General features: G+C 54.8%; 3 protein-coding genes across 12 annotated transcripts; 1 reads left to right on the top strand and 2 right to left on the bottom strand.

Annotated features, from left to right (window-relative positions):
* Positions 1-10,251: 10,251 nt before the first annotated feature.
* CCDC120 (coiled-coil domain containing 120) lies at positions 10,252-17,052 on the top strand. 2 transcript variants are annotated; one of them, XM_063083906.1, is made up of 10 exons: positions 10,252-10,314; positions 10,445-10,535; positions 10,678-10,811; positions 11,489-11,629; positions 11,976-12,270; positions 12,674-12,736; positions 13,110-13,284; positions 13,418-13,516; positions 14,613-15,527; positions 16,032-17,052. In XM_063083906.1, the coding sequence occupies exons 1-10, from the start codon at positions 10,252-10,254 to the stop codon at positions 16,144-16,146; spliced, it is 2,091 nt and encodes a 696-aa protein (XP_062939976.1). In that variant the 3' UTR covers positions 16,147-17,052. The 2 variants fall into 2 exon arrangements, with proteins under 2 accessions (XP_062939976.1, XP_062939977.1); XM_063083907.1 differs by lacking the exon at positions 10,252-10,314 and having other exon boundaries at positions 10,487-10,499.
* Positions 17,053-17,550: 498 nt separating this feature from the next.
* Positions 17,551-20,492, bottom strand: PRAF2 (PRA1 domain family member 2). Its single transcript, XM_063084114.1, has 3 exons — positions 20,221-20,492; positions 18,857-19,074; positions 17,551-18,459 (listed from the first exon to the last, which is right to left on the bottom strand). The coding sequence occupies exons 1-3, from the start codon at positions 20,397-20,399 to the stop codon at positions 18,320-18,322; spliced, it is 537 nt and encodes a 178-aa protein (XP_062940184.1). The 5' UTR covers positions 20,400-20,492; the 3' UTR covers positions 17,551-18,319.
* A 369-nt stretch (positions 20,493-20,861) lies between these two features.
* WDR45 (WD repeat domain 45) lies at positions 20,862-26,043 on the bottom strand. Of its 9 annotated transcripts, none has more exons than XM_063083344.1 (11): positions 25,961-26,043; positions 24,469-24,540; positions 24,262-24,336; positions 24,063-24,167; positions 23,074-23,182; positions 22,875-22,969; positions 22,323-22,444; positions 21,987-22,195; positions 21,807-21,908; positions 21,581-21,726; positions 20,862-21,332 (listed from the first exon to the last, which is right to left on the bottom strand). In XM_063083344.1, the coding sequence occupies exons 2-11, from the start codon at positions 24,521-24,523 to the stop codon at positions 21,223-21,225; spliced, it is 1,128 nt and encodes a 375-aa protein (XP_062939414.1). In that variant the 5' UTR covers positions 24,524-24,540; positions 25,961-26,043; the 3' UTR covers positions 20,862-21,222. The 9 variants fall into 9 exon arrangements, with proteins under 9 accessions (XP_062939414.1, XP_062939413.1, XP_062939417.1 ...); XM_063083343.1 differs by having other exon boundaries at positions 25,926-26,015; XM_063083347.1 differs by having other exon boundaries at positions 21,807-21,866; positions 25,926-26,015.
* Positions 26,044-26,467: the final 424 nt, after the last annotated feature.

The raw sequence follows: 26,467 nt of genomic DNA, 5'->3' as shown, positions 1-26,467 counted from the left end.
CTCGTGTGAGAGTGCCCCTGATATGGTGGCAGGTGGATGATATGGGACCACTGCCAAAGTCAGAGTTACTGGTCTTCTGTTTGTATGGACTTGTGGGGCCCCAAACTGGGTAAAATACCTATTCCTGCAACCATCCTCTCTCAGGATGGCAAACTGGCATGTATCTTACCAGAGGGGTGAGAACTTTCCCCTATTGGTACCAATAACCCTTCTGTCTTTTCGCCCATAGTGTTCTGGCTGCAGGCACTGCAGGGTACATACATACATTGGCGTGATCATCTACTGAATATACACTGAACTTCACATAAGTATGACTACAAGATTCCCATGGAAAATCAAACCAATGATGACTACTAACCGGACATGTGTGGCTAAAGGACAGAACTACAAGACAGGCCTTAAGGCATATCGAACAGACAATAGGTTGTATAAAAAAAAGGGTCATTTATCCTCGCTAAGGGAACATCGTGGAAGATTTTTAATACGTACGGTGAGGGACTCTGAAGGGGTGGATTGTGGGGAAAATAGAATAATTTAGTCAGGGTCCCTCAGCTCAGATCTGGCTGGGGGGGTCGAGCAGCACATTTCTTGTAAAAAAGTTGTGTGTGGGTGGAGTTAGTGTACATGTGCACCCATGTATCTTTCTAGCTTTTGTGTGTTCTGCAGTTTGTGAAGCAGGCTGGCAGCAGAGAGCTGCGTGTAACAATAGAGCATGTTTACTCTGCTGGTAGCTGCTCAGTTTCAGTTTTTCTTTGGGCTTTGCCGGTAGCAGTTGAGTTTCTGAGTTTCTCTGTGGACTGCTTAGCTCATAGTGTTGTGTGTGCTGAATAAAGACTATTCCTACTTCAACCAAGGCTCCAAGGACCTTTCTGCCAGTTACCTAGCTCATAGACCTGCGTGTGAAGGGTTTGTGAATGGGCTCGAGGGGTCTGTGAGCTCCAGACCCTAGCCTTAGTTCTACACTTGGGGTCTGTATAGTGTGACTTGGCCATAGCTTGGAGGCCTATAGAGAGTGCAGCTTGGGTGTCCATGGAAGATAGTTTGGAGGTACTGTTTGATCAATGGACAGTAGTTTGGGGATATAATTTGGGGAATGATGGAGGGTGGTTGGGGTGCATTTGTGGGACGGCACAGAGGGTAATTGGGGGAGTTTAGGCGTGTGGCGATGGCTTACAGAGAGCAGTTTGGGGTACTGCTTGGGAGTCCCGTGGAGGGCGATTTGGGGTCAGGGGCAGCAGTCCGCTCACTGAGGGGCGTGGCCTCGGCGAGACAGGGCTCCACCGCCCTCGAGGAAGCGTGTGCGCACGCGCTTCCAGCCCGTTCGCTCCTTGCGCTCCCCGGGCAGGAAAATCGAAGACCTGAGCTGGCGCCTGCGCACTTCGTCTCTGCCGTTGCTGTGGTCTCGCGCCCTGCCCCTCAGCCTACCCCCTCCTGCCCCCACCAGGCTCGCGCTGAGCGACAGAGGTGGCCGTGCCGCCGCGAGCAGACTGACCCAAGTTAAAGGTGGGAGGGGGCGGATGTGCTCCTTTCCCACTCTCCCCGCGCCCCCTCGTCTGGCCCCCAAGGCTGACGGTCGCGCAGCCGAACGCGGCCCACGGGCAGGGCGCGGAAGGGGAGTAGGCGTGCGGCAAGGGACGAGCAGGTCGCGGCGAGGGAGGGGCGCGCCCACTACCCCTGCCGGCCTACGCCGACCCCGCCTACGCCGCGGTGTGAGGACCCTCGGTGAGTAACAACCCCCGTCTGGGGAGGAAGGGAAGGGACAGGGCGGGGTGAAGGCCCGGAAACAACGACGGGGACATACCTGCGTGCGCACCCGCGACCTCTGACCCTGTGGCTTCACCTATGACCCTGTCTGACCTGACTACATCTTTTTTAAACCTCCGACCCCTGTCAGACTTGGCTTCAGGACCTTTGGCCCGACCCCTGACCTAACTATATTCTGGCCTGGTGTTATCTTCAACCCCTCTTTTGTCCCCCTAAACCCAGTCCTAACCCCAACCCCCATCCAGTCCTATCCTTAGGATTCTTGTCCTGACCCTTGGATCCATGCCTGACCCTGACCTATCTCTGAAGCTCATCTTGCCCTGTCCTGATGCTCAACACTGACCCCAGTTTCTGTCCTGATGCTTGACCAGTCTGTTCCTAAATTCTTATCCAGTCTCGGAACCCCTTCCAATCATGTCTTGTCCCCCTTAACCGAATCTGATCCATTTCTGTCCTGATTCCTGACCTCTGACTTCCTTACTTTCTCCTCACCCAATCCTGGCTCACCACCTTTAAACCTCCCTCCCTCTCTCCTGCCCTGTCCCTGTCCCCAACCCTCAACCCTGTCCTGGTTTTTCTTCGTTTCTTGTCCCATCACTATCCTCATTCTGTCCTGGTCTTTTCCTGTTCCTGACCTCCATCCTGAACTGCCCTTTTCTGTATTTCCTCCCTTCATCACTGGCTTGGCCTGTCCCAGTCATGTCTTCTATAGTGGCCCTGACCCTTGACCAGCTATTTTGTCCCTTTCTTCTATTTCTCCTGTGACTCCTGTCCTGAATCTCACTCCATCCCATCCCCTGGCCAGTATCTGGGCCCACTCACTGTCCTGCCTCTTGACTTCCATCGTATAATGACTCTGATTCTGTCTTATTCCTACACTCCATCCTGTCCTGTCCCTTCATTCCATCCCAACCCCAGGGCCTTCTACCCCTTACCATGCTCTTCCACCCTGTTCAGATCTTCCTCGTTCCTAACACCCACTTCCCATCCCTTCTGAGCCCAGGACAGAGGTCCCACTATACCCTTCTCCTGAACTTGAAGGTTCTACGTATTCCCAGAACCTCTGAAGTACATCCCAAATGCTTCTCTTAGCAAGAGCAAGCTGCCTTGTAAGCCCAGTGTGGCTTATGGGGTTTTTATATGTGATTTTCCCCATCCCCATCCCACTGATCTCAAGTAGAGCTTGCATTTCTCTTCCTGCCCAGGAGGGCATGGAACTGTTCTACACTCCCTGTCCTCCCCAAGTGTGAAAGAACACCCTAAATTATTCAGTGATTCTCTGGGAGTTTGAGAGGTCTGGGTCATGTTTCCAGCCTTGCTATGTTGGGGTTGAGGGGGGGAATAGAGAAAATATGTGGGGTTGGTGGACCCAGGGTTAGGTATGAATCCTCTAGGTCACGTTACGCCCTTCCCCTGGTCTTGATCTTGGGTGCGTGATCCCTGTTTTCCTGGCCTGGAAAAAAGTCTATTCTAGGTCAGAGGCTTCAGGACTTGGTAGGGGTGGGATGGGGGCAGGGGTTTATCTCCCTTCTCCCTTCAGTAAGCAATAAAAATCTTTTTTTTTTTTTTTTAAAGATGACCGGTAAGGGGATCTTAACCCTTGGCTTGGTGTTGTCAGCACCATGCTCAACAAGTGAGCGAACCGGCCATCCCTATATAGGATCCGAACCTGTGGCCTTGGTGTTATCAGCACCGCACTCGCCCGAGTGAGCCACGGGCCGGCCCCATAAAAATCTTGGTGCTAAGTCCACCCCACCGCTGTGGGGCTGGTCTGGGAGGCGAGGGCGGCGCAGGTGGTCACCGGATGCTGAAATCAAGCCCATCCAGTAGTAACAACAACAACAACAATACGAGGTTCCCTCACTGAATCGCCTTGATTCTGGGGATGGATGGGGAGAGTTTGAATAGTGAGGGATAATGTGTTACTCAATTATGTTTTGTTTCTGCATTTATTTCTCTCTCTCTCTCTCTTTTTTTTTTTTTTTTTTGGTGACTGGCCGGTATGGGGATCTGAACCCTTGACCTTGGTGTTGTAACATCACACTCTGACCAACTAAGCTAACTGGCCAGGCCATGTTTCTGTACTTCTCATAGAGAGTAGTGAGTTTGAAAAATGAGATACCAGATCCATCTTATTTATCCAAAACATTTATCCAGATTTGTTAATAATAACATAAGCATTCCTCACTGTCCCAACCTATTTGATACCTAAGTTCCAAGAAGGTGATGTTTGAAGTTCAGACAGTGAAACATACCAAGTTATCTGTCCCTATTTTTTTTTTTTTCTTTTTTTTTAAAGATGACTGGTAAGGGGATCTTAACCCTTGGCTTGGTGTTGCCAGCACCAAGCTCAGCCAGTGAGCGAATCGGCCATCCCTATACAGGATCTGAATTCATGGCCTTGGTGTTATCTGCACCGCACTCTCCCGAGTGATCCACAGGCAGGCCCCTCCTATTTTGTTTTTGTATCTTAGTGAGTAGTGAAAGATCAGATGATGAGGGTTAATGACTCCAACTAAAACAATATATCCAAATCTGTTAACTTTCCTGAGCTCCAGGGGCAAGAGATGGGAAATGAGGGTACCCTGTTGTATAAATATATTTGGTTCCTGCATTTTGTCTGGTGAGTAAGGAAAGCTCAAGAGTGAAGGATACCAGTTCTATCTTAAAAATGTATTTATCTCTTCAGTTGCTGTATTTGGATAGTGAGAGTTCAGACAATTTGTCTGAATGTATTTGGTTCCTGCATTTTTGATGTTGAGTAGGGAGAGATCAGATAATGAGGGAAAATAGCTCAGTTTCAGATATGTCTGGTTTGGTGAATAGGGAGGATTCCCTGTCTGGATAGCAAGTAGGGAGGGTTTAGAGGCAGAGAGATAACGAGCTCTGTCTCAAAAGTGCATCTGAATACATTTAGTTCCTGATTGTGCATAGTGAGAGTTCAGACAAGTTCTCTGAGGTAAAACAGCTCTGTTTCAAATTTATCAGGTGAGACTGAGGGATATCAGCTCTGTCTCAAGTCTCAAAAAAAAAAAAAAAGAAAAGTATCCAAACATATCTGTTTTTTGTTTGGTTTTTTGTTTGTTTGTTTGGCGGCTGGTTGGTACAGGGATCCAAACCCTTGACCTTGGTGTTATCAACACTGTGCTCTAACTAGCTGAGCTACCTGGCCAATCCCAAATGTATCTATTTGATTCCTGAGCTTGTACAGGGAGAAATACTTGTAATTTTTTTTTTTTTTTTAAAGATGACCGGTAAGGGGATCTTAACCCTTGGCTTGGTGTTGTCAGCACCACGCTCAACCAGTGAGCTAACCGGCCATCCCTGTATAGGATCCAAACCTGTGGCCTTGGTGTTATCAGCACCACACTCTCCCGAGTGAGCCACGGGCCGGCCCTGAAATACTTGTAATTATGACAGCCAGCACATATTCAGTACTTACTGCAGGCCAGGCGCTGTCCTAAGCAAGCTTTATTTATTTATTTATTTATTTATTTTATTTATTTATATTTATTTATTTATTTATTTTTATTTTTTTTAAAAAGATGACCGGTAAGGGGATCTTAACCCTTGACTTGGTGTTGTCAGCACCACGCTCAGCCAGTGAGCAAACCGGCCATCCCTATACGGGATCCGAACCCGGGGCCTTGGTATTATTAGCACCACACTCTCCCGAGTGAGCCACGGGCCGGCCCCTAAGCAAGCTTTAAATATATTACCTCATTTAATGCTCACAACAATCCCATGAGGTACCATTGTCTGTTTTCATTGTCCCCATTTTACAGATGAGGCCATCGAGGCACAGATAGGTTAAGTGACTTGTCTAAATAGTCACAAAGCCGTAATTAGCAGAGCTGGGTTGAATCCCAGGCCCACCATTTACTAGCCATGCAGGGCCGTGTGGGGCTCAGGACCTGGCTGGGGTGGGGCTGAGAGGCTGAGCAGTCTTCCAGGCTGTTAAAGGTTATGGACCAGGGCAGTGACATGTGTGGATGACTCTGCCCCGCTTGTCTGCCTGGCCCAGGAGGTATAGTTATTCGCTCTCCCTCACTTACTCCTACGCCAGCCCACCTCGGCGTGAATTATTATTGTTGTTATTAACAATCATTAATGGCATGGCGTGTTTCCTGTGCTTCAAAATGACTTCCAGAGTTACTTTTGCCTCTGTTGTCTCTGTAACCACCTTTTACCCATTTTACAGATGAGGAAACCTAAGCCCAGAGACTCAATCTGCACTGCCAGCCAGATTCTCTTGTCCCTCTTGGCTCGATTTTATAAATATCCCTCTTCCCACCATACTTGGTGGCCCACAAGAGGTGGGAGAGGCCCTGGCCAAGAAGACACTTCCACCAACACCCAGCTGCCCACCTAACTGCTGCTGCCTCCACCAGCCCTGGGCAGTGAAGAGGGGAGAAGCAGGGAGGGTGATGAAAGGGACTTTTGTGTCCCTTGCTGGAAGTCTCGCACCCAGGAAGGAGGGTGGGCAGGGATGGCAGGAGGCCTTAATAGCGTGTGTTTGGGGCATTGCTGATACATAGGGAGCTCCTCTCTAGGCTCGGCCCACCTGCCAGGGAGGGAGCGTTCCTCACTCTGCTCTTTCACATCATGGCATCATGGCAAGGACTGCTACAGGGGCCTTGGTTGGGCTTGGGCCCTGAGTTCAGAGAGCAGATGGTCCCAAATGGAGCACAGGATGTGTGGGGTGTGCGGGGACAGGCCCAGAGTGCAGATGGTGTTGCCAGGGGAAGCAGTACTTTGTAGGGACTCAATTTCCTTATCTGGCATGAAGCCTGACTCATGGCCAGAAATGCCAGAGGGAGAGGAAGGGGGAGATCCAGCACGGATGTGCTGAGTGCCCTTCCCTCCTCCTCTTCCCTTGCAGGAGTAGCCTCTGTCTGCCTCCAGCCCAGGACCCAGCCCCCCGAATTCTGATCCTACCTGCTCCTATGCCATTGTCTTCACCTCTCCGAGCCTCAGCTGCCATGGCTATAAAACGGCGGTGAGGAGGCTGGGTCTGTGCCATCCTCCCAGGTTTGTGGGGACCAAGAGGCATTAAGACACATGAGTATTTTGTAGGGCATAAATTGTTCATTTACTGTGATTATGTCTTCTGGAGCTGCGGAAGGTGATGGGGTTTTGAGACCTGGTCTCTCCTTAGAAAGGTTGGCATTCTCTGTCCCCACCTTGGGTAACTATTACCCCAATGAGGGTGGGAATTGCCCCAAGACCTCCTCCCACCCCTGCCTCGCCCTGGGAGGAAAGGGTAGGGTCCTCAGGAATGTGATGCACCCTGCCAAGAGACACAAACCCCATTACACCCAGGCCGCCTCCTGTGTGCTTTACAGCTCCCCAGACCTCCATCCCGCCAGCTCCAAGGTGATAGCCTTGGGTGGGCAGGGTCAAATCCCCTGGGAATTTGGGCAGCAGGAGAGGCAGCTGCTACTCCCACAACTCTTAGCCTTTTTTCCCAGTTCTCTGTTAAGGGTATGGGGTGAGGAGGCAGTTCCAGGCTCTCTTCTCAGCCATGCAGGCACCCTGAGGGGACCTGGCCCCGAGACTGTCCCCAGGAGAGGCCCTAGCCCTGGTGACAGGCAGGCAAGAGTTAAAGGTGTGGGCCGGCCCAGTTCCTGGCCAGGTAGGCTGGGTCATTACCTGGTGGGAGGCGGCGGAGACGGAGACAGGAGACATCGCCACTGCTGCTCACTGCCACTACAAGCCGAGCCAGGGCCTTGGTCGAGACAACTACTCTTGAGGTATGTGAGGCTACCCCACAGCACTCTCTGGCATTGGAGAGCACCCAGGAGCAGTGGGCCCAGGGGCGTGGGGGGACGAGGGCATGAGGGGGGTTGGGGGTGTACTGAAGCTCCATTCAGAGAAAGCCAGGTCTGTGGGAGTGGTACACCAACAATGTGGGGCAGGGCAAGGGGTGCAGCGAGGAAGGAGGGCCTGAGTAGAGGGGCAAAGTCCAAAATGTCCAATTTCCTTTCCTGGTATGAAGCTGATTCCTGGCCGGAAGTGGACAAAATGGACGAGGAGGGATGGGGGGGAAGAAGCATGAGTCTCCCTTCTCCACTTCTCCCACACTCTCCCCCCAGGAGTGTAGGAGTAGCCTCTGCCCTCCCCCAACCCAAGACCCAGCCCCCCAGGAAAGACCAGATTGGGCTGTCGAGAAACCATTGCCAAGCACCTGCCTACCTTCTCCCCATTTGTTCATCAGAGTAGAGTAAGGAGGGGCTCGGGGGGGGGGACAGTCCAGGCACTGGGAGTCTGTATTTGCTCCATTGGTGGCAGGATGTGGAAATGGGGGTCCCACTGACATTGTTGGGGTGCCACGCAGGTGAGGTGTCTTGGTTGTAAACAGTCATTACAGCCAGGAATTTCTTTCACAGCTGTGGTGTCAGAAGGGCAGACCTGAAAAACCTGCTGCGCCCGCCTGTGGGAGTGGGGAGTGCCCTCTGCAGCTCTGCTGCTGCAGCCCCTCCCTGGGACAGGACTGGCTGTGGGGTCACAGTGGGGAGACCGAGGGGCTGGTGTGGGGGCGTGTTGGGGAGGGAGGTTGCTGGGATCCCCTTCTCATCACCTCTGGGTGGGCACGGGGCAGCCCCAGGCCCCAAGGCAAATGTGCGGAGGGCAAGGGCAGGTGAGCGGAGGCACAGGTTCGGAAACAGATGTGGGGGTGTGGGGCGTTGATCCTGTGTCTAACCTGCCCAGTGACCCTGTGACTCATGCCCTAGCTATGTCCCCGAGGCCAGGCTGACAGGGTGGAGTCGGGTTCGTGTCTGGACCCCATGTTGACTTCCAGGATGTCTGAGCTCCCAGAGAAGGAAGGATTGAGGCATCCCAGTGTGAGATGTGGGACTGATCCTGGCGAATGGGCCCATCAGGGCAAGAGCTGGGTTCTCGTTCGGGTGGAGGAAGGCTGAAGGGAGCCTTGTGAGAATTCCCCAAGCCCAAATGGGGGCTGGGAAAGGAGGAGCCCCAGGAGCCAAGGGGTAGACGAGGCTGAGCTGGGATGTTCACGTAACCCTGGCATGTTGGGAAACGTCAGACCTGAGATGGATCGGCGTGTGAGTGCCTCTGCAAAGTATACGCTGTGCCTGGATTTGTAAAAAGGCTGTAGAGACTGACCCTCGCTCTTGATGTTGATGACGAGTCACCACTGCTTTGAGAGAGGGGTACAGGCCCTGTGGAGCGGGCAGGAGGACTGCAGAGAAACTGGTGGCACCTTATAGGCAGCTTGGCCACACTCCATGATGTGTAGATGGGAAAGGTGCTTGAACCAAGGGCTTGAAGGCTCCTTAGTGCCTGGGTCTTCCCCACACCTGGCTACCATATGACAAGCTGTGGATTGCAAGGTAGGTGGGGATGGGAACTCTGTGGCTCCATGAGGCTCTTCCAGTCACCTGCCACCAAAGTTAATCCAGGTGATGGGAAGTGATGTCACCTGGCTGCCCGTCTGGGGACTGAGCAGGATGTGGGAGGCTAAGGAGCAAACTCCAGAGGAAGGGATGAGGGCAATGTTGGCGGCCAGCCAAGGCAGGCTGCACGGTCAGCCAGGACGTCTGGGGTCAGAGAAGGAGGCAGGAGGCAGGTAGTTTGTTATCTGCAGCTGTGGACTCCGCTTCTCACAAATCCCTGCAGAGTGACTTCCCTATGCTAGTCTCTAGACAAACTGGCATGGGGAGAGGGGCTGGAGGGACCCTGGCAACCAGTGAACACTCTCCTTGCTGTACGAGGGCCACAGGATGTAGTTGGGACAAGTACAGACCCACAGATCTGGGCTTGAACCCTGGCTCTGCTACTTCATCATTCATTTACTTGACCATTTATTCACTCATCCAGCAGACATTCATTGGGCGCTTGTGTGTACAGGAGTGTTCAAGGTGCTGGAGATACTGATGAAAACGGGACAGATCCATTTCCTGTCCTCATGGGTTTACAGGAGAGGCACAATCTCTTGTTGGACAGCAGTTGTGAGGACGTTACACAGGGAAGTGGCGTTTAAGCCCCAGAATGATAAGTAAGAAGCAGGGGCTGGGGTGGTGCGAGGTTGAAAAAAGTACTTCAGACAGTAGCCACAGCCTGGGCGAAGGCCCTGAGGCTGATGGACTGGCAAGTTCCGGAGGGAGTTGGTGGGGTTGGAGAAGCTCTAGTGAGGGAGAGTGTAGGACTGGAGGAGTGGGCCTGGGCTACGTCCTTGGCTGTGGGCAAGTTATTTCACCTCTCTGTGCCTTCCTCTCCTTATCTCTAAAATGGGGGTGATAATAATCACAGAACTACCATCACTGGGTGGTTGTGAAGGTTAAATGTGGCATAGTAGGTGACTGTTCCAAGCACCCAGGTGCTTAATAAGTGCCCACTGTTGCAGTTGGTTAAATGTGTACCATTAATTCTCCCTCCCCAGGCAAGACTCCTGGCTGTGGTCCATGGGCCTCTGAGGAGGCGTTGTAAGTCCGCCCAGCTCCCCACTTGCTCTTCTCCCACTCAATGGGAAGGGAACCAAGGTATCAGGGCCAAGTGGGTCCAGACGTCGACACAGATTCTATGAGGGCAGGTCAAGCAGGCGGGTGGGGTCCAGGGCACCCCTTATTCCCAGCTGGGGTGTGGGAAGCTGGGTAGGGCTGGAGGTTGGGGTATCATGGGATGTGCTTCCTTAATGGCTCCTGTGTGTCGGTGCCAGGCCTTGTCCAGCCATCAGCCACTGCCTCTCAACAGCACCAGGATGGAAGTCAAAGGTCAGCTGATCAGCTCTCCTACCTTCAGTGCCCCAGGTCAGTGGCTGGTTCCCCCTCTTCCTACCTCCTCCCCTGCTCTGAGTCACCACCTGTCCAGTTGTGAAGGGTTGGTCCCAGCCCCACAGCTGCTCCAGGATGCCCTAGCTATCCCACTGATCTTTGCTCCCTCTGTGTCCAGCTGCCCTATTTGGAGAGGCTGCCCCCCAGGTGAAGTCAGAGCGTCTTCGGGGGCTGCTTGACCGGCAGCGGGCCCTGCAGGAGGCCCTGAGCCTGAAACTCCAGGAGCTCCGCAAAGTGTGTCTCCAGGAGGCGGTGAGGGCCTGGCCCTAGGGGTGACAGACAGGGTAGGAGGGAGAAGCTATGGCCCCTAGGTAGGTAGACTTTGGTGGCAATTGCTGAACCACTTGTCTAGGCTGTCACCATCTGTCTCCTCAAAGCTCAGCTTAGATGTTATAGACTCAATGAAATATGGTGATTCAGGCCTGCAATCCACTATTGATAATTTGAAATTTAAAAAAACCTCAAAAGTACAAAAGTAATGTGCAAAATTTGGCAGCAAAACTTGACCTGAACTGGCATGGAGTGGTTTATAGTTTCGATTTACCTCTCAGTGTGAATGTCCACACAGTTTGCCAGAAATAATAATGTGGTTCAGACCATGCAGCTCCAGACCCTGATAGGAGTGTTATGTAATATGCAGTATATAGACTGTGTTGCCTTTAGAAAAACTAAAAAATTCTGGATTCCAGTGCAGGTCTCCCTGCCTCCCATGCCCACTGCCTCAGGGGTTTGGGCCACTGAGGGGCTGAGAGTCTACATTGCACCCCTGCCTGGTGGAGATATTGGGAGGCAGAAGAGAAATGGCGTGTGGGAGGTGCTGATCAGGGCCAGGCTCCTCGTAGGACTTCTGTAACTTATGGGATCGTTTCTGCTTTACTCTGTCCGTCCAACTAACCCTTGGTAGTCTCTGACCCCTGCCTCCCCGCCAGGAGCTGACTGGCCACCTGCCCCCTGAGTGTCCACTGGAACCTGGAGAACGGCCCCAGTTGGTCCGCCGGCGGCTCCCGGCAGCCCGTGCCTACCCTCCACCACATCCCAACCCAGCGCACCACTCCTTGTGCCCTGCTGAGGTGAGCAGATGGGTGGAGAGGGGACAGGTACAGAGTGGGGGTTGCGTCCAGGGGAGGGAGAGGCTAAGAGAAGGAAAAGGGCTGGAGGAGGTGGGTTCTGGTATGAGGGAGGATGCTGGTCCCTAACTCTGTCAAGACAGGTCTCCCACCCTCAGGAAGATGAACAGGCCATGAACAGGCCCAGCCCCCAGAGGAAGAATAAGCTCTACCCCTAGGTGAATAGGCAGGCCGCCAGGAAGAGCAGACCCTACCCCTGGTGTATATGGGCTCTGCCACCATCTGGTCCCTGTGCCTGGCCATTTCCAACATTTAGTCCAATCCTACCCCTCTTGGGTGGGCCCCACAGGAACTGGCTCTTGAGGCCTTGGAGCGCGAGGTGTCCGTGCAGCAGCAGATCACAGCAGCTGCCCGCCGCCTGGCCCTGGCCCCTGAGCTGAGCGCCGAGCAGCGCCGGCGCCGGCGCCAGGTCCAGGCAGATGCACTGCGGAGGCTGCATGAGCTGGAGGAGCAACTTAGGGACATCCGGGCCCGCCTTGGCCTCCCGGTGCTCCCGCCACCCCAGCCATTGCCACTGTCCACGGGGGCAGTTCTCTCCGCCCAGGGAGTGTGCCTGGGCACGCGCCTAGCTCAGCTCAGCCAAGGTGAGCCAGGACCCATCAGCCCACCAGGGGGAGTGGGGGAGTGGGCCTGTGGGCCAGTGAGTGGACACTGGCTAATGGACGTGGTAGGGGTGGGATGGGTGAGCAGCCTGTGAAGACTGGGAGGTAGGCAGAACTTAAGGGACTCAACCAGTAAGAAGGGTTTTGACAAACTGGCTCACGGGAAAAGGTGGGCCATGGGGGACTGACCAAAAGGCACCAGGAAAGTAAGGACCCAAGCCAATGGGGGTCTTGGATTCAGGTAAAGGTGTATTCTTGAGAAGGAACAGGATGAGGAAGAGCCCGCCCAGGAGGCAGGCTAAGCAGAGGAGCCCATCCAGTGGGGTAAAGGGTGGTACCCAGGTCTTGGAGTGATAGGCCCTGCTCTCCCCCTTCTCATTTGTAGAGGATGTTGTTCTGCACTCGGAGAGCAGCTCCCTCTCAGAGTCTGGGGCCAGCCATGATAATGGTGAGGACTCCTATCCCCCAAACCTGCCCACAACCCCTTCTGTGTCACCCCAGCCCATCCTTTGATGCTTGGCTCCTCCCCTACTTCTTCAGCTCCTACTTTGCCATGCCCCATCTTCTTGCAGGCCCTCCATCTTCTTAGCTTCACCCCACCCCTGCCCCTCAGCCCCAGGCGGTCCTGCTTGTCAGCCCCTTCCTTACCCTTTGTGCCCTGCCTCATCCCTTAGCTACTCCTCAGCCTGCTTAACCCTGTCCCAGCACTTTGCCCCTCTCCTACTTCCCTAGCCTCTACCCTTTGCTTTGCTCCTAACCTGTGCTGCCTCTCTGGGCCCCACTCTCATTGAATTCTACCCCACTTTCTTTCTTCCACTCAGAGGAGCCCCGTGCCTGCTTCTCTGTGGCCGAGCGCCCCTCACCACCCAAGGCCTGGGACCAGCTTCGGGCAGTGTCTGGAGGAAGCCCTGAGCGGCGAACGCCATGGAAACCACCCCCGTCAGATCTTTATGGGGACCTGAAGAGCCGGCGGAACTCAGTGGCCAGCCCTACCAGGTGAGGATGAGCCCCATCCTTCCCTTCCCCAGGAGCCAAGAATTGGATCCTGAGCCTGGGCTGGCAGGAGGGCCTGCTGGTGAGTACAATCTCTAACCTGGGCCCCCACCTGGGCCTGCCTGTTTCTGTCTAGCCCCACACGCTCGCTGCCCAGGAGTGCCTCCAGTTTTGAGGGGCGAAGTGTGCCTGCTACCCCTGTCCTCGCCCGGGGCACTGGCCCCCAGCTCTGCAAGTAAGGGGACTCTGAGGGTGGGGTTGAGGATCAGAGGAGGGAACTGTTAGTTCTCACTGGAGGTGCTGAGGAGAGCATTATCAAAAGGTATAAGATACGGGAGGCTGGGTTTTGAAAGGTGAATAGGAGCTGTCTTGGTGGAGAAAAATGGGGTGGGGATTTGGGGCAGAAGTATGAAAGTTTGTGTAGGGGCTTTTCTGTGCATTTTGGACAAGGCGTTCCCTTCTCTGAATCTTTGTCTCTTCATTTGTGAAAATGGGCAGTATATATGTGCCTTTGAAAGACATAGGCATAATAAATTCTGGTTAACATGCATTGAGTGCCTGTATCTGCTAGGAATCAGTGCTTTATGTGGTATCAACTCATTTAATCATCACAAGATCCCTGTGAGGTGGATACTCTTTTATTCCCATTTTATAGATGAGAAAACTGAGGCACAGAAAGGTTAAGTAACTTGTTAGTAAACTGAAGTCCTGGTATTTGAACCCAGGCAAGTGTGACTCTAGAGTCCATGCTTTTAACCACTATATTCTACTATTTCTTAAACAAATACTAAGTGCTTACTTTTCCCGGGCTGTGAACAAAAGTCCCTGTCTTTGTGGGGCTTGCATTTTGTGGCTGTTGGGATGATAGTTTTGGGTGGTTCATACACATGATGGGACAGAGGGTTCTTAAATTCCAGGCCTAAGGACTAAGGCTTCATCCTGGAGACATTGAGGAGCCATGAGAAGGGCCTTGGCAGGAGCTGAGGGGTGTGATGTATGAGGAAGAGCCCTTTGTTGGCCTCTTCTCTGTTAGCCCCCTCCTCTGCTAGCATTTTTTCTGCAGCCCTAGGCATATTTACATCTCCCTCAGAGCTAACAGCCCCAGGCCCCTCCATGCACTTCCAATGCCTGTGCCCCCTAGTCTAGGACAGAACCTCGGCTGCTCTTTACATGCCATTACCTAACGCCTTTATACACACAGTTTCCAGTCCTGGGCCCATTTTGGAGACACAGAAGTGAAGGCTCCGAAAGAGACAGGGTAGAGAGGGTGTTCAGACCATCTGCCTGATTTTTCTAACCCTACTCCCATTACCCTCACCTCTGCGCCCCAGACCCGAAGGCCTGCACTCTCGCCAGTGGTCCGGCAGCCAGGACTCCCAGATGGGCTTCCCCCGGGCGGACCCTGCCTCCGATCGCGCCTCCCTCTTCGCAGCTCGCACCCGCCGCAGCAACAGCTCGGAGGCCCTGCTGGTAGACCGGGCAGCTGGTGGAGGAGCCGGCTCTCCACCTACCCCTCTGGCTCCCCCTGCTGCCGGCCCCCCAGTTTGCAAGAGCAGTGAGGTGCTGTATGAACGCCCCCAACCAACCCCTGCCTTCTCCTCCCGCACAACCGGTCCCCCAGACCCTCCCCGAGCTGCCCGGCCTAGCTCAGCTGCCCCTGCCTCCCGGGGAGCCCCCCGGCTCCCTCCTGTGTGTGGGGACTTCCTCTTGGACTATTCCCTGGACCGGGGCCTGCCCCGAGGTAGCGGCGGGGCAGGCTGGGGGGAGCTGCTGCCTACACCTGAGGTCCCAGGACCCCTCACCCGCCGGGATGGGCTCCTCACCATGCTCCCTGGCCCACCACCTGTGTACACAGCTGACGGCAGCAGCCCCCTCCTCCGCAGCAAGGACCCCCACACCCGGGGCACCCGCATCAAGCCCTGTGGCCTGCCCCCAGATGCTGCTGAGGGTCCAGAGGTGCATCCAAATCCTCTGCTGTGGATGCCCCCACCCACGCGTATCCCCCTGGCTGGGGAACGCAGTGGCCATAAGAACCTTGCCCTGGAGGGGCTGCGGGACTGGTACATCCGGAACTCAGGCCTGGCTGCGGGGCCCCAGCGCCGGCCTGTGCTTCCTCACGTGGGCCCGCCACACCCACCCTTCCTCCAGGCCCGCTGCTATGAGGTGGGCCAGGCGCTGTACGGGGCCCCCAGCCAGGCGCCACTCCCACACTCGAGGAGTTTCACGGCGCCCCCTGTCTCTGGCAGGTATGGGGGGTGCTTTTACTGATGGGTGGGGGTCTCTTAAGGCAGATGGTGAAGATCTCCAGGCCCAGGAGCAGCTAGTCATGATAGCTAATGTCTTGGACAAAGAAACTAGCTGCAGCGTTGGCACAGGGTCCGTGTACAGTGCATGACCTGCATTAGTCCGTGGGGTGCCGGTGGAGGGGGATCTTGGGCGCTGGTAGCAGTATTTCTTTACTGAGCTATAGAAGAATTTTAATACTTTAACAACCAGTGCATGTCAGCCGAAAATAAGCCTTGAAGCCAGGGTGCCAGGAGGAAAGGATATCTTGTGCCCTTCGCCTTTCTCTTCCCCTTTTCTCCATGCCCCATGCTTGGGAGCCTGAAGGTGCTTTCCTTTTCCTTTGCCTCTGCCTCTGCCTCTCTAACAAGCCTCTCTTCCCCTCTCTTTCTGTGTCTTGTCTGTCTTTTCCTCTCTTCTCTGTCTTCCCCACCTTGTCTTCTGGATTCCTGCTGTCCCTTCTAAAGATACTACGCGGACTTCCTGTACCCCCCGGAGCTGAGCGCTCGCTTAAGTGACCTGACGCTAGAGGGGGAACAGTCCTCCAGTTCTGACCCCCAGACCCCGGGGACATTGGTCTGACCCCTTCTAATATCCCCCTTGTTGGTCTGGGCATGACTCCAGTCTGGGGAGCACACAGCTGATCTCGCTGAACCCTGGGGTGTGGTTGTTCTCAGTCCTGGGGGCACCAACCTGATCTTCCAAGGCCGCTGGTTCCCCTAGGGCCCAGGAAGGTGTCTGAAACCTTGCTTCTCCTCTCACACTGTGCTGGGGACTGGGGGGCCTCAGTCAGCTTAAAAGGGGGGATGATGTCATGGGGACTCCAAGCCCCTTCCTCCATTTCTGTTTACAGTTGTGGTTTAGGTATTCACTGTCTTCCCCAACACGAGGCATTTTATAAAAGGGAAACCGTGGTCTCCTTCTGGTTGGGTTCATTCCTGTCCCCATGCTGAGTCTGTTCCAAACAGGAACCCCCTCCACAAAGTGGACCATAGAGGGTCTCAGTGCCCTGCTTGGGGCAGCCAGGAGACTGGTTTGAACAGAACTCCCTGACACCCCCCACCAGGGCAGTTCTTGGGGAGGTGGGCTCTCTGCCCACATTTGGAAGGACTGAAGTCCGGGTGGGGTGCCTGAAGGAGCCTGTCCCTGTCTGTGCCTGCAGCCTCTGCCCTGACCATCCCCAATCAGAGGCCCGGCAGGAGGGGCACAGGGCAGAGTCTTTGGATGTGTTGTGTCCTGGGATGCTGTGGAGGTTGAACCTGGCATCTGGTAGATGCCAGTAAAATCCTCAGGTGACATCTGGCCATGGTCCACAGGCCACGTCACGTCTTCCTTGGCTTTCTGTCCATTTACTTTTTAAACAAATCCACCCAAGCTGTTTTCTATACCTGTCTTTCTGGAGCTGGGGGTTCTCCTACCCCCTTTACCCGGTGTTAAACTCTTCTTTTTGTACCAATGGATCTGGGCCCAAGACACTACCCATACTGGAAGGGGATTTCTATAATAAATGTGTAAACTGAACCCATGTGTTGCTTCTCTATCTGCCTTGCCTTGGGGGCCCATACCTTCAGACCAGATAATCATGTTTTTTACAGGGTTAAAAAAAAGAAAAAAAAAAACCTATGGAAACAGCCTCTGGTAGTGTCAGGCTTTTGATTTACTTGCTTTGTGATGTGAGACTTCTTTGCCAGCCAACCTCAAACAAGAACCCTTGGTAATACAAGACAGTAAACACCCTATGCCCTTAGCTTCCCTGTGCGTTTTGTTTTGTTTTTGGTGGCTGGCTGGTACAGACATCAAACGCTGCCCCTTGGTATTATCAGCACCCTCCGCTAACCAACCGAACTAACCAGCCAGCCCTCCCTGTGCTTTAATACTGATTCAGAGGTAATGATTTTGAGAAGGGCCTTAGAGATTACCCCTTCAGCCCACATATTTGACAGACACAGGAAGAGTCTTTAGGAGAATTAAAAAGCAGAGGCCACGTCTGTCCATTGAAATGCACAAGGACTTTGCCCAGGAGGCCCAAATTGGCTTAGATGCAACAGCCTTTATTGTTGCAGCAACACTGATATATATGCCCCATTCCCAGTTGGAGCCTATCCCCGGACACCCTACCCCTTGGTCCTCACCACTGTGGAGCATTGCAGGGAGGGGCAAAATCCCTAAGCAGAGCTGGAGGGAGATAAGTGGTACTGGTGAGTGTTGGGGTCACCTGGGACCAAGGATTCAAACAGAGGGTACCTGGCTCCACCCAGATGGGGGGCTGGGAACACTTGGGTCTTGGATTCAAGATTTGGTAATGCCTCGACCCAGGTTCAAAACTGGGGTGGGGTCTGGAAAAGCCTTGGTCCAGAATTCAACATTTGAGAATGCTTTGCCCCAGGCCTCAGCTTTGGGGCTGAATATTGGAGAAGGGTGGGTCCCAGATTTGGTTTGGGGGAGTGTCTCTGAGTCCACAGTTTGCGATTGGTCATGGATGCTCTGGTCTCAAGCCCCAGTTTTGAAGTAGGTGGCTCTGGGTCCTAAGTTCAGGGTTAGGGATGACTCTGGTCCCTAGGTAATGGAGGCTGGGTGTGAGGGATATCCTAGTTTTGGGGTGGGGTTGGGGCAGTACAGGTGTCCTGGTCTTTTGACACAGCGGAGGGGTGGGGTGCTCTAGGCTCCTACTTTAATGGTTGGGAAAGGGCTCTGGATCCCTGATACGAGCTAGGGATGTGGTGTTCTCCAGGTCCTGGATACGGATCCCAGGCCCCTAGGATCCAGCCTCCTGCTCTTGCCCCAACGCCTCTAGTAGCAGCCCCATTGGCGTCCGCTTGAGACCAATGCTCTCGATCTTGTTCTCAATCTTGTTCTTAAGGTTGCGCAGACGCAGCGAGGCGTGCACCAGGATCACTGTGGGCGGTACCGAGAGTAGTGGGGTCAGTGGGATGGGACCTCATCCTGCAGCCTATCGGGGCCCAGAGAAGGTAATTGGCGCGCAGGCAGGCAAATGGAGTGTTGAGTGGGCAGGACGCCTCTGATCGAATGTGTCGCAGAGTAATTCGCTTTGCAACGGGGACGTGGCCAGTGGAAGGCACTTAACGCCGTAAGACCGGAAAAGGCGCTAATAAGAGTACCGTTCCCCGAAGTGGGGAATGATGCCCGAGAAAGCGTTTTTAACGGGGGTTTGGCCATGCCCTCCAAGTTTCCCAGCCTCCCTCTCGGCCCAGGAACCAGGGCAGGGTGGGCCTGGTGCCTTTAAGCATGCGCTGGCCGTTTTCCCGGCTATCTCGGGGCAGTGGAGACTCACGAAGCACCGGCCCGGCGATGCTGAGCAGGAAGGTGCAAGCGCCGCCCACGGCCCAGAGAACGAGGAGGCCGACGGCAAGCACTGCGGCCAGGCAGGCGGCGGGGTGGCTGCGGCGGCAGCGGCGCACGGCCGCGCGGGTCTCAGCTGCCCACACCAGCACGCCGAGGGCCACCACCACTACCAGCGCGCTTAGGAGCGTGTGCAGCGGGCGCACGTACCTGCGGGGACAAGGGAACTAAGCTAGCTGGAGAGGCGGGGAGAGTGCCGCCCGGCCTCCGAGCCTCCAGGACTACCATCCACCCCTTCCATCCATCCGATGATGCTTTGCTTCCCGGTCTCTGAACCTTCCTGTCCGGCAGATATTCCCGCCAACCCCGTCTCCAACAGGTCCGTCCTCCAGGGCTTCTGACTCCTAAGACCTCTGTGGACCCTCGTTTCCTCCGTGTCAGTCCTACAGTCCCATCTTCTTGAGGTCCCCACTTCAGGCTTTCCCATCCCGCTAGACCCTTGGGGCTCCCAAAGCTTCCCTGGTCTTTCCTTTTCTATCCATGCAGGCCCCTCTTCAGTCCTCCCCCCTCCAACCTGCCGTTAAATCCCCCCTTTAAGCCCAGCCCCTGCAGATACCTCTTCCAGGCTTTCTGCCTCCACACATTTCCCTCTTCCCAAATCCAGGGTCCTTACAAGACCTCCTTCCAGGTTTCCTCCCCTTCAAATGCCTCCTCCAGGCTCCCGTCTCCCTACGGATTCCTCCCACTAAAATTGCTAGAACCCCTTCCAGCCCTGCCCAAGTCCCTCCTCCAGATTCTCCATACCTCTGGTCTCAGGTTTTCCAATCCTGGGTCCTCCCTCTGGGCCGAAGTTCCCCAACAGGTACCTACTCCGGGCGCGTTCCAGTCATAGCCAGGTTCCCCTCCAAGACCAGATCCGCCACAAGTCCACCTTCTAAACCCTTCAACTTTACCACGTCCCTGTCACTGTTTCTGCCCTAATTCCTCCAGGGCTGCCTTAATATGGCCCCATCACTCACATCACCACCACCACTATCACTCCCCCCCCCCCCGCCCCTAGGTACTCTCATATCCCCTTTTTGGGCCCTCCTTATCTTCAGGTCTGTCTACCAGCCCACTCTCCCCTTCAGTACTATACTTTTCTCCATCCCCCGCAAGCCCTCCTTATAACCAGGTTCCACCTTCTTCAAGTCGCCCCCCTTCCATGCCTCTCAGGCCTTCCATCGCTACTGAATTTGTCCTTCTCGGCCTTACATCCCTCTCGGGTTCCCCCTCTCGATTCTCAAAGATCCCCGAACCCACCCTCCATGCCCTGCAGGCGTCCCGGGCCAACCGTCACCTCCCTCCGTCCCTCACCCGGCCAGAGCGAGACCGAAGCCGAAGCAGAGAAGGTAGTTGGTTTGGTAGTAGAGGAGGTTGTTGATGACGCGGTGGCACCATCGCTGCGGGTCGTGTGGATCCGGAGCCGCCAGACGCGCCGACCCCAGAACAAAGTCGTCCAAGGCGCGTAGCGGTGGCAGCTGCACCTCCGACATCCTGCCGGTCGATGTTGCTGGACCAGCCAACAGGGCGTCCAGACCTCAACATCCGTTACATCCCGCGCCATCGCGGCGCACACCGGGAAATGGAGTTTGTGCCGGATTGTTACTCTCCTAAAGACCGATATGAACTGCGCAGGGGCGGTAACGCACGTGACCGGAAATGCAAAAATCATACCATACAGCGAGGCAGCAAAGGCTGCCGGGAAATCAAGCCTCCGCCACGGGCGAGGCCCTCCCCACCCTTCAAACGCTTATCCACCCCCGGGCGGAGCACCTCTGGGGACTGTTCTGGGCAATGCTGGCAGCTCAAGCACACGATACCCAGCCAGGCAGAGATAAGATAGCAGGGGCTGTCAGAAGGACCCAAGCTGGACTCCACATCCTTCCTGTCAGGGTCCAAGAGGGTCCCGCGTCTCCTGGAAACTCCGTGCCCCACCCTTGAAGTCAAGCCATAAATGCCATTAAGGGCCTTTTATTCATGTTTATCACACCAGAGATCATCTCTTTCTGGGAAGCTTTTCTAATTCCTCAGGATGGATTAGGACTCCCTCCGGGTCCCTGGCAACCTTCTCCAGGCTAGTGGCCCCAGGGGATTTACTGCCTCTCTGGGTCTCCGGCATGGCTCTCGGAGCACACAGTCATCAAGAAGTGCTTGGGGGAAGTGAGCTGTTTATTCAGACACAGCTCTGCTGAGTGGAAAGTGGGCACTGGCCCCCATTAATGCTTGCTGGCTGGTGGTTTCCACAGCACTGTCCCCCCACCAAGGCTCGGTTCTGCAATCTGCCACTACAGGTCCCTTGCACAGCCCCCAGGGTCCTTAAAAGTCATCATCATCACAGATGTCAAGGTACACGTCGAAAGCCTCTCTGTTGCAGTTTCCATCAGGAGTGAAGACATACTTGTGGAAGGTCCCATCTACGCAGATGGCTGGGGGAGAGGGGAAGAATGGTAAGTTTAGAGACTGCCACAGCCACATACTCCAGTCCTCTCAGGTATCCCATGGCCTGGGGTCTACCTTCAGGCCTTTGCCCAAGTGCCATCCCCCTTACTAGTGATAGAACTGAGTCACAAATTCTAGCTCCCTCAGGCTTCCCATGGCTCTAAAATTCTTTCAGGTCCAACCTACAGGCCTTTGCCCATGCAGTACTCTCAACCAAGGGGCTATTCCCACTCACCAATGACAGAGTTGACGTTCTTGGAAGTATTGCGACCGAAGGCGCAGATGCAGGCTGACTCGGCAGGCACAGTGAAGCTCGCCAGGCTCCACTGAGAGTCCACGTACTGCCCAATCATAGGCCCCACCTTGCCCACACGAGCCAGCCTGTAGGCAGCACTGGCTAAGCCCAGGTGTGGTACATGGGCAGGGGGATGGGGACGGGGCGGGGGGCAGGGGGTACTCACGCGGAGCGGCGGTTGAGGCGGGTATCCTTGAGAGCAAAGATATGGACAGTGCCCTTATCACTGGAAGCGCAGAGGAAAGAGGAGTCGTGGCTGAAGTTAATGCTGGAAGACAGACCAGCAGTGATGCCTACACATCATGTGGTGTGAGGTCACCAGCTCACCAGCATACCCTGTGCTCACCAGTAGAGGGTGGCCGGGTCAGTGCCTCGGCGCAGCTCCACCAGTTTCTCCTTGGACTGTGTGTCAAAAAGGCGAATGAGGGTGCCCTTCTGGGAGGCCGAAGCCACTACAGTGCCTGGCTGGTTCAGGGACACGCAGGCCACATCACTCTGATGTGCATTGATGGTGAATGGAGCAGATGAGGTGCCAGGCTTTGTGCTCGCCAGGTCCTAGGGGAGCAGTTTGGGCTCTGAGTGGTATAGAGGGGAGGGGCTGAGAATCCACGGGGAGGGGCTGAGAATCCACAGGGAGAGCCAGCCGACCCACCTATCCACCCTTGCCCGATGGGCGGCTCACCACAAGTTGCAGACTCCCACACTTGTGTCCTGGGAAAACCAGCAGTTGCTTCTCCAGGCTAGGGCAGAGGTCACAAAGCCCTAGGGTGTGAGGGTAAAGGGGAGGTAGGGGCCAGGCAGGGTCTCAGAATGCACAGAAGAAGATAAGGGCCAGATTTCAACCTTCCATGATACATGTCACCCACAGAACCCTTGGGGGCTTTGGCTCAGCTGCACTCCCCACCAGCTAGACAGATTCCTTTCCTCCCCATACAGCTGTGAGTTCTAGTAAGTGGCTATGACAGCCCCAGGAGGCCCAGAAATTTCTGAAACCCATCCATGTCCTCACTAGGTATAGAAGCTCTGCCATTTGGGGCAGGGCCGAGGGTGGGGAGAGAGAAGTGGCTGAGGGATGGGAAAATGGAGACTGCAAGTGTGAGCATCTCTGTACAAAGACTCTCTCCCTGCCTCTTCCTCAGTTTCTGTGTGTGTGTCCCCTTCTTTTCCCTCCTCTCTGCCCCCTGCCCTGCCCACCATCTCACGCCCTTACACCTACACATCGGGGTCCTCTCACCCTTGGGGTTGTCCCGGGTGTCAAACTCAAACAGCTTTCGGGGGTTGTCGGGGAAGGAGTACACATAGATGCGGTTCCTCAGCACGATCACAATCCTGTGGGCATCACACAACACAGGGTGGCCATGAAGGGAGGGTGGCAAGCTTCTCACCTGCCGTGGGAACCTCCCACCTCCCACTCCAGTCCTTCTCAGGCTCACTTGTCATGGCGCATGCGCACAGCCAGCACTGGCTTGGTGAAGGTGAACTCCAGCACCAGCTTGTCCTTGGAGTCCTTGCCTTCCCGGGCATCATCCCAGATCAGCACTGCTGGGCAGGTGGGTTGGTTGTCGGGCCAAAGTTTAGGGTGAGGGGCAGCCCTGGTGACACAGGACCCACCCGTACCCCAACAGGACTTCAACCCACTTGCTTAGCGTTTCACTAGACACCCAATGTGAGCCTCACACAGCATGAACACTTGTAGACATGATTCCTGAGAGAACTGGTTCTAGAAATGTATAGTCATTTACAGATGAGGAAACTGAGTTCAAGGGGGTTGAGTGTCTGGTTTAAGGACCTCATAGCCCATCAGCAACCAAGTAGGGACCCTCACCCAGGCCTGTCACTTCCCCTTAGTAACGATTTCTGCCTCCAGGGTCCCAGTCCATACCCCCAGGAGATTTCTGTGAGGAATCCCAGGGCTCTGTGAAGGGTTACACTTGCCATTTCCCAGTGGGATCAACAAGAAAAACCCTTAAAACAAGGTGGCATTTCATGCTCAAGCCAAGGGGGCTTTGGGGAGAGGGCTCCAAGATTTCTAAATCTATTGGTTGTGTGATCTTGGATATGTCATTTAACCTCACTGGGTCTCAATTTCCTCATGGGTAAAAATGGGGATAATGATACTTCCTGTCACATAGAGTTACTGTGCAGATTAAATGAGCTAATTCACATAAAGTGCTTAGAACAATACCAGGTTCACAGTAAGTGCTTCATAGGTAAAGACATGGCATACAGGAGACACTCAATAAGTGTTTTTTAAATGAAAACAAAACATCCATCTTCTCAAGCTATAAGATCCATGACTTCCAAGCTGCAGGCCTCATTGTGAGACTTGGATGTGCTCTGACAGCTTCATCTGTCAGTGTTTCTGGGTGCCTGTGGGAGGCCAGGAATCTGGGCCAAGGGCGGACAAGATGAGGGCACTTACCTGAGATCTCTGAGAACTTGGGGCTGCTACCACCGCCCACCAGGGCCAGCAGGTTGGAGCGGTGCAGCATCTCCACCAGGCCCATGCTGCCCACCTGCTCGTGGTCTGGACAGGGACCAGGATGTCAGTGGAGGTGGGAGCCAATGCCAAGCCCAGCCCAATCATTCGGACTATTGCCCCTACCCCACCAACAGCTCACCCAGATGCCCCTTCTCCATCAATGGCTCCACATTGTAGATGCGAACACCTGTCTCCATGGCGCAGCAAAAGCAGCCTGGGGATAGAAGGAATCCAGACTGCCTCAAAGAATGTCCGAGTAGGAAGCTGGAGGCCCCTGGCCCACCTCTGAACCTTTTCTCCCTTTCACCCTCCCTCCCACAAGGGTACAGGCGCCAGCCTCTCTCACTTTGGTCTTGGTTGAAACGTAGGCTGGTCACTCCTCGAAGTGGCTGCTGAGTCATGTTCCAGGATTTCTCCCCTGGACAAAAATGGATAGAGTTAGGAAGAGTCTTGGGGCCTCCCCTCTAAGTCCTAGAACTCCTGTCCCCAAGTGATTCCTTCTTCCTCCTTCCACTTTGCTAGCTACTGACCCTGGCAGGACTGCAAAGAAGACAAAAACGGGAGGAAAGTCTTGAGTTCTCTGCTCTAAGCTCCCAAGACTCCAAACAGCATGGGCAGGAACCTCCCATTCTCTCACACTTGGCCAATCCCAGCTACAAGCCTACACTGACCTGGAAACCCCCTCCACCCTCCACCCTCCACCCTTAGACACTGGCCCTCGCTGACTTGTCAGGAAGTAATGGGGTAGGGGGTGCCCCAGTGATATCTCCTCCCCACCCCCAGCCAATCTTGGCCCCAATGCCCAACATGGCCTGGAACTGCTCCCCAACCAGTTCTCATTTTCACACCTGGACTCAGCACCCAACTCCTCCTGCCAATAAATAGGAGATAGTGTGCTAGGACACCCATCTCTTCTTGCACCTCCTGACCTGGCCCTGAGACTGCTATGCTTGGTCCAACACCCACAGGAATTCCTCTCCTCATGCCCTTCTAACTCTATCTAACCTATTCAACCTCCCCAGAGTCCTCTCACACTTTCTCCCCTCAGATGTTTCCCCAAATCCCTTCAGGATCCCATACCTACCTTGGGATGACCCCTTTTATTGCCCTGCTAACTTGCCCAACCAGGGCCAGCCTAGATGTTCCCCCAGATCCCATTATGCCCTGAAGCCTCTATCTCAGGATTCCCTTGTCACTATAAATCCCCCACCCCTGGGATATCCCCTTCCTTGTGTTCTGCTGTCGACTCCAACATGACCTGGCCTGGACCCACCCCCAGAAACCCCATCTCCCTAAGATTCCTCCTGTAGACATCCTATCCTCTCCCCAAGACCCTGCCCCAGGGCACCCTTCAAGACCCTTGCTCAGGACACACTACCCAAAACCCTTGCCTAGGAAAACCTCAACCCCCCAGATGCCTGCCTAGGCCCTCCTCGCAAGATTCCTGCCCCAGAGCCATCTTCCTTTCAGACCCTCAGCACTCCAAGACCTCTGCCCAGGCACACCCCCTGTCCATCCTCCAAGAGCTCAAACCTCCTACCTTTCCTCCCCTGTAACACCCTCCACTGGATCGCTTCACTCCCATTTGTTGGACAGCTCCACCTTTCCAGACCCCTTTTGTGGGCCTCCATTCCAAATGCCCGCGCCACCCAAGAAGCCTGCCCGGAATGCCTCATCCCTCTCCCAAGACCGCCCTCATATTCCTTCCAACACCAGCATCCATTCAAGACCCCTGTCCTAGACACCCCGTCTACCAAGACCCCTACTCAAAAGACCCCCGACCTCCCCCAGACACCAACCGACCCTGAGATCGTGCTCCAGCTCTTCACCAGCCTCACCTCCGCACGTCCCCGACCCCGGCCGCAGCTGTCGGTGCCGCCCGCGGCCCGGCTTTCTGACCTCCCGGGCCCTGGCGCCCGGCTCCGGTGTTTACATCAGGCCCCACTTCCGGGGGAGGGAAACTGTGACCGGAAATGACTCATCCTGGGCCCGAAAAACGCGGCTGCAATCTTCCTCGTCCAGTTCGCCGGTCTTGGAGCATCGCGAGCGATGGCGGAGTCCTCTGAGGAGGGCGTGGGGAGCGGAGGAAGGTTGGCTGGGGAACCGGAGGCGGAGGAGGCTCCATAAGGGCAAGACTGACTGAGGCAACTGGAGAGGGATGGGAGACAGAGAGCGTCTTCCCCTCGCTAATCGGAAAAGGGCCGAGCATCAACAACTCGGTAACCCACGGCGAGCTAGAGGGGTTAACCTTCCGGGGTAACAAGACTTGGACCTCCGAGGTGAGCTAGAGTAGCCTCTCTCTATTCTTATGGAGTCAATCCCAGACCTATCTACAAAGGAGGCTC

The sequence above is a fragment of the Cynocephalus volans genome, chromosome X (assembly GCF_027409185.1).
Source record: "Cynocephalus volans isolate mCynVol1 chromosome X, mCynVol1.pri, whole genome shotgun sequence".
NCBI lineage: Eukaryota > Metazoa > Chordata > Mammalia > Dermoptera > Cynocephalidae > Cynocephalus > Cynocephalus volans.
The sequence above is the reverse complement of the archived record's forward strand: the minus strand, read 5'-3'. Positions and strand labels throughout refer to the sequence as shown.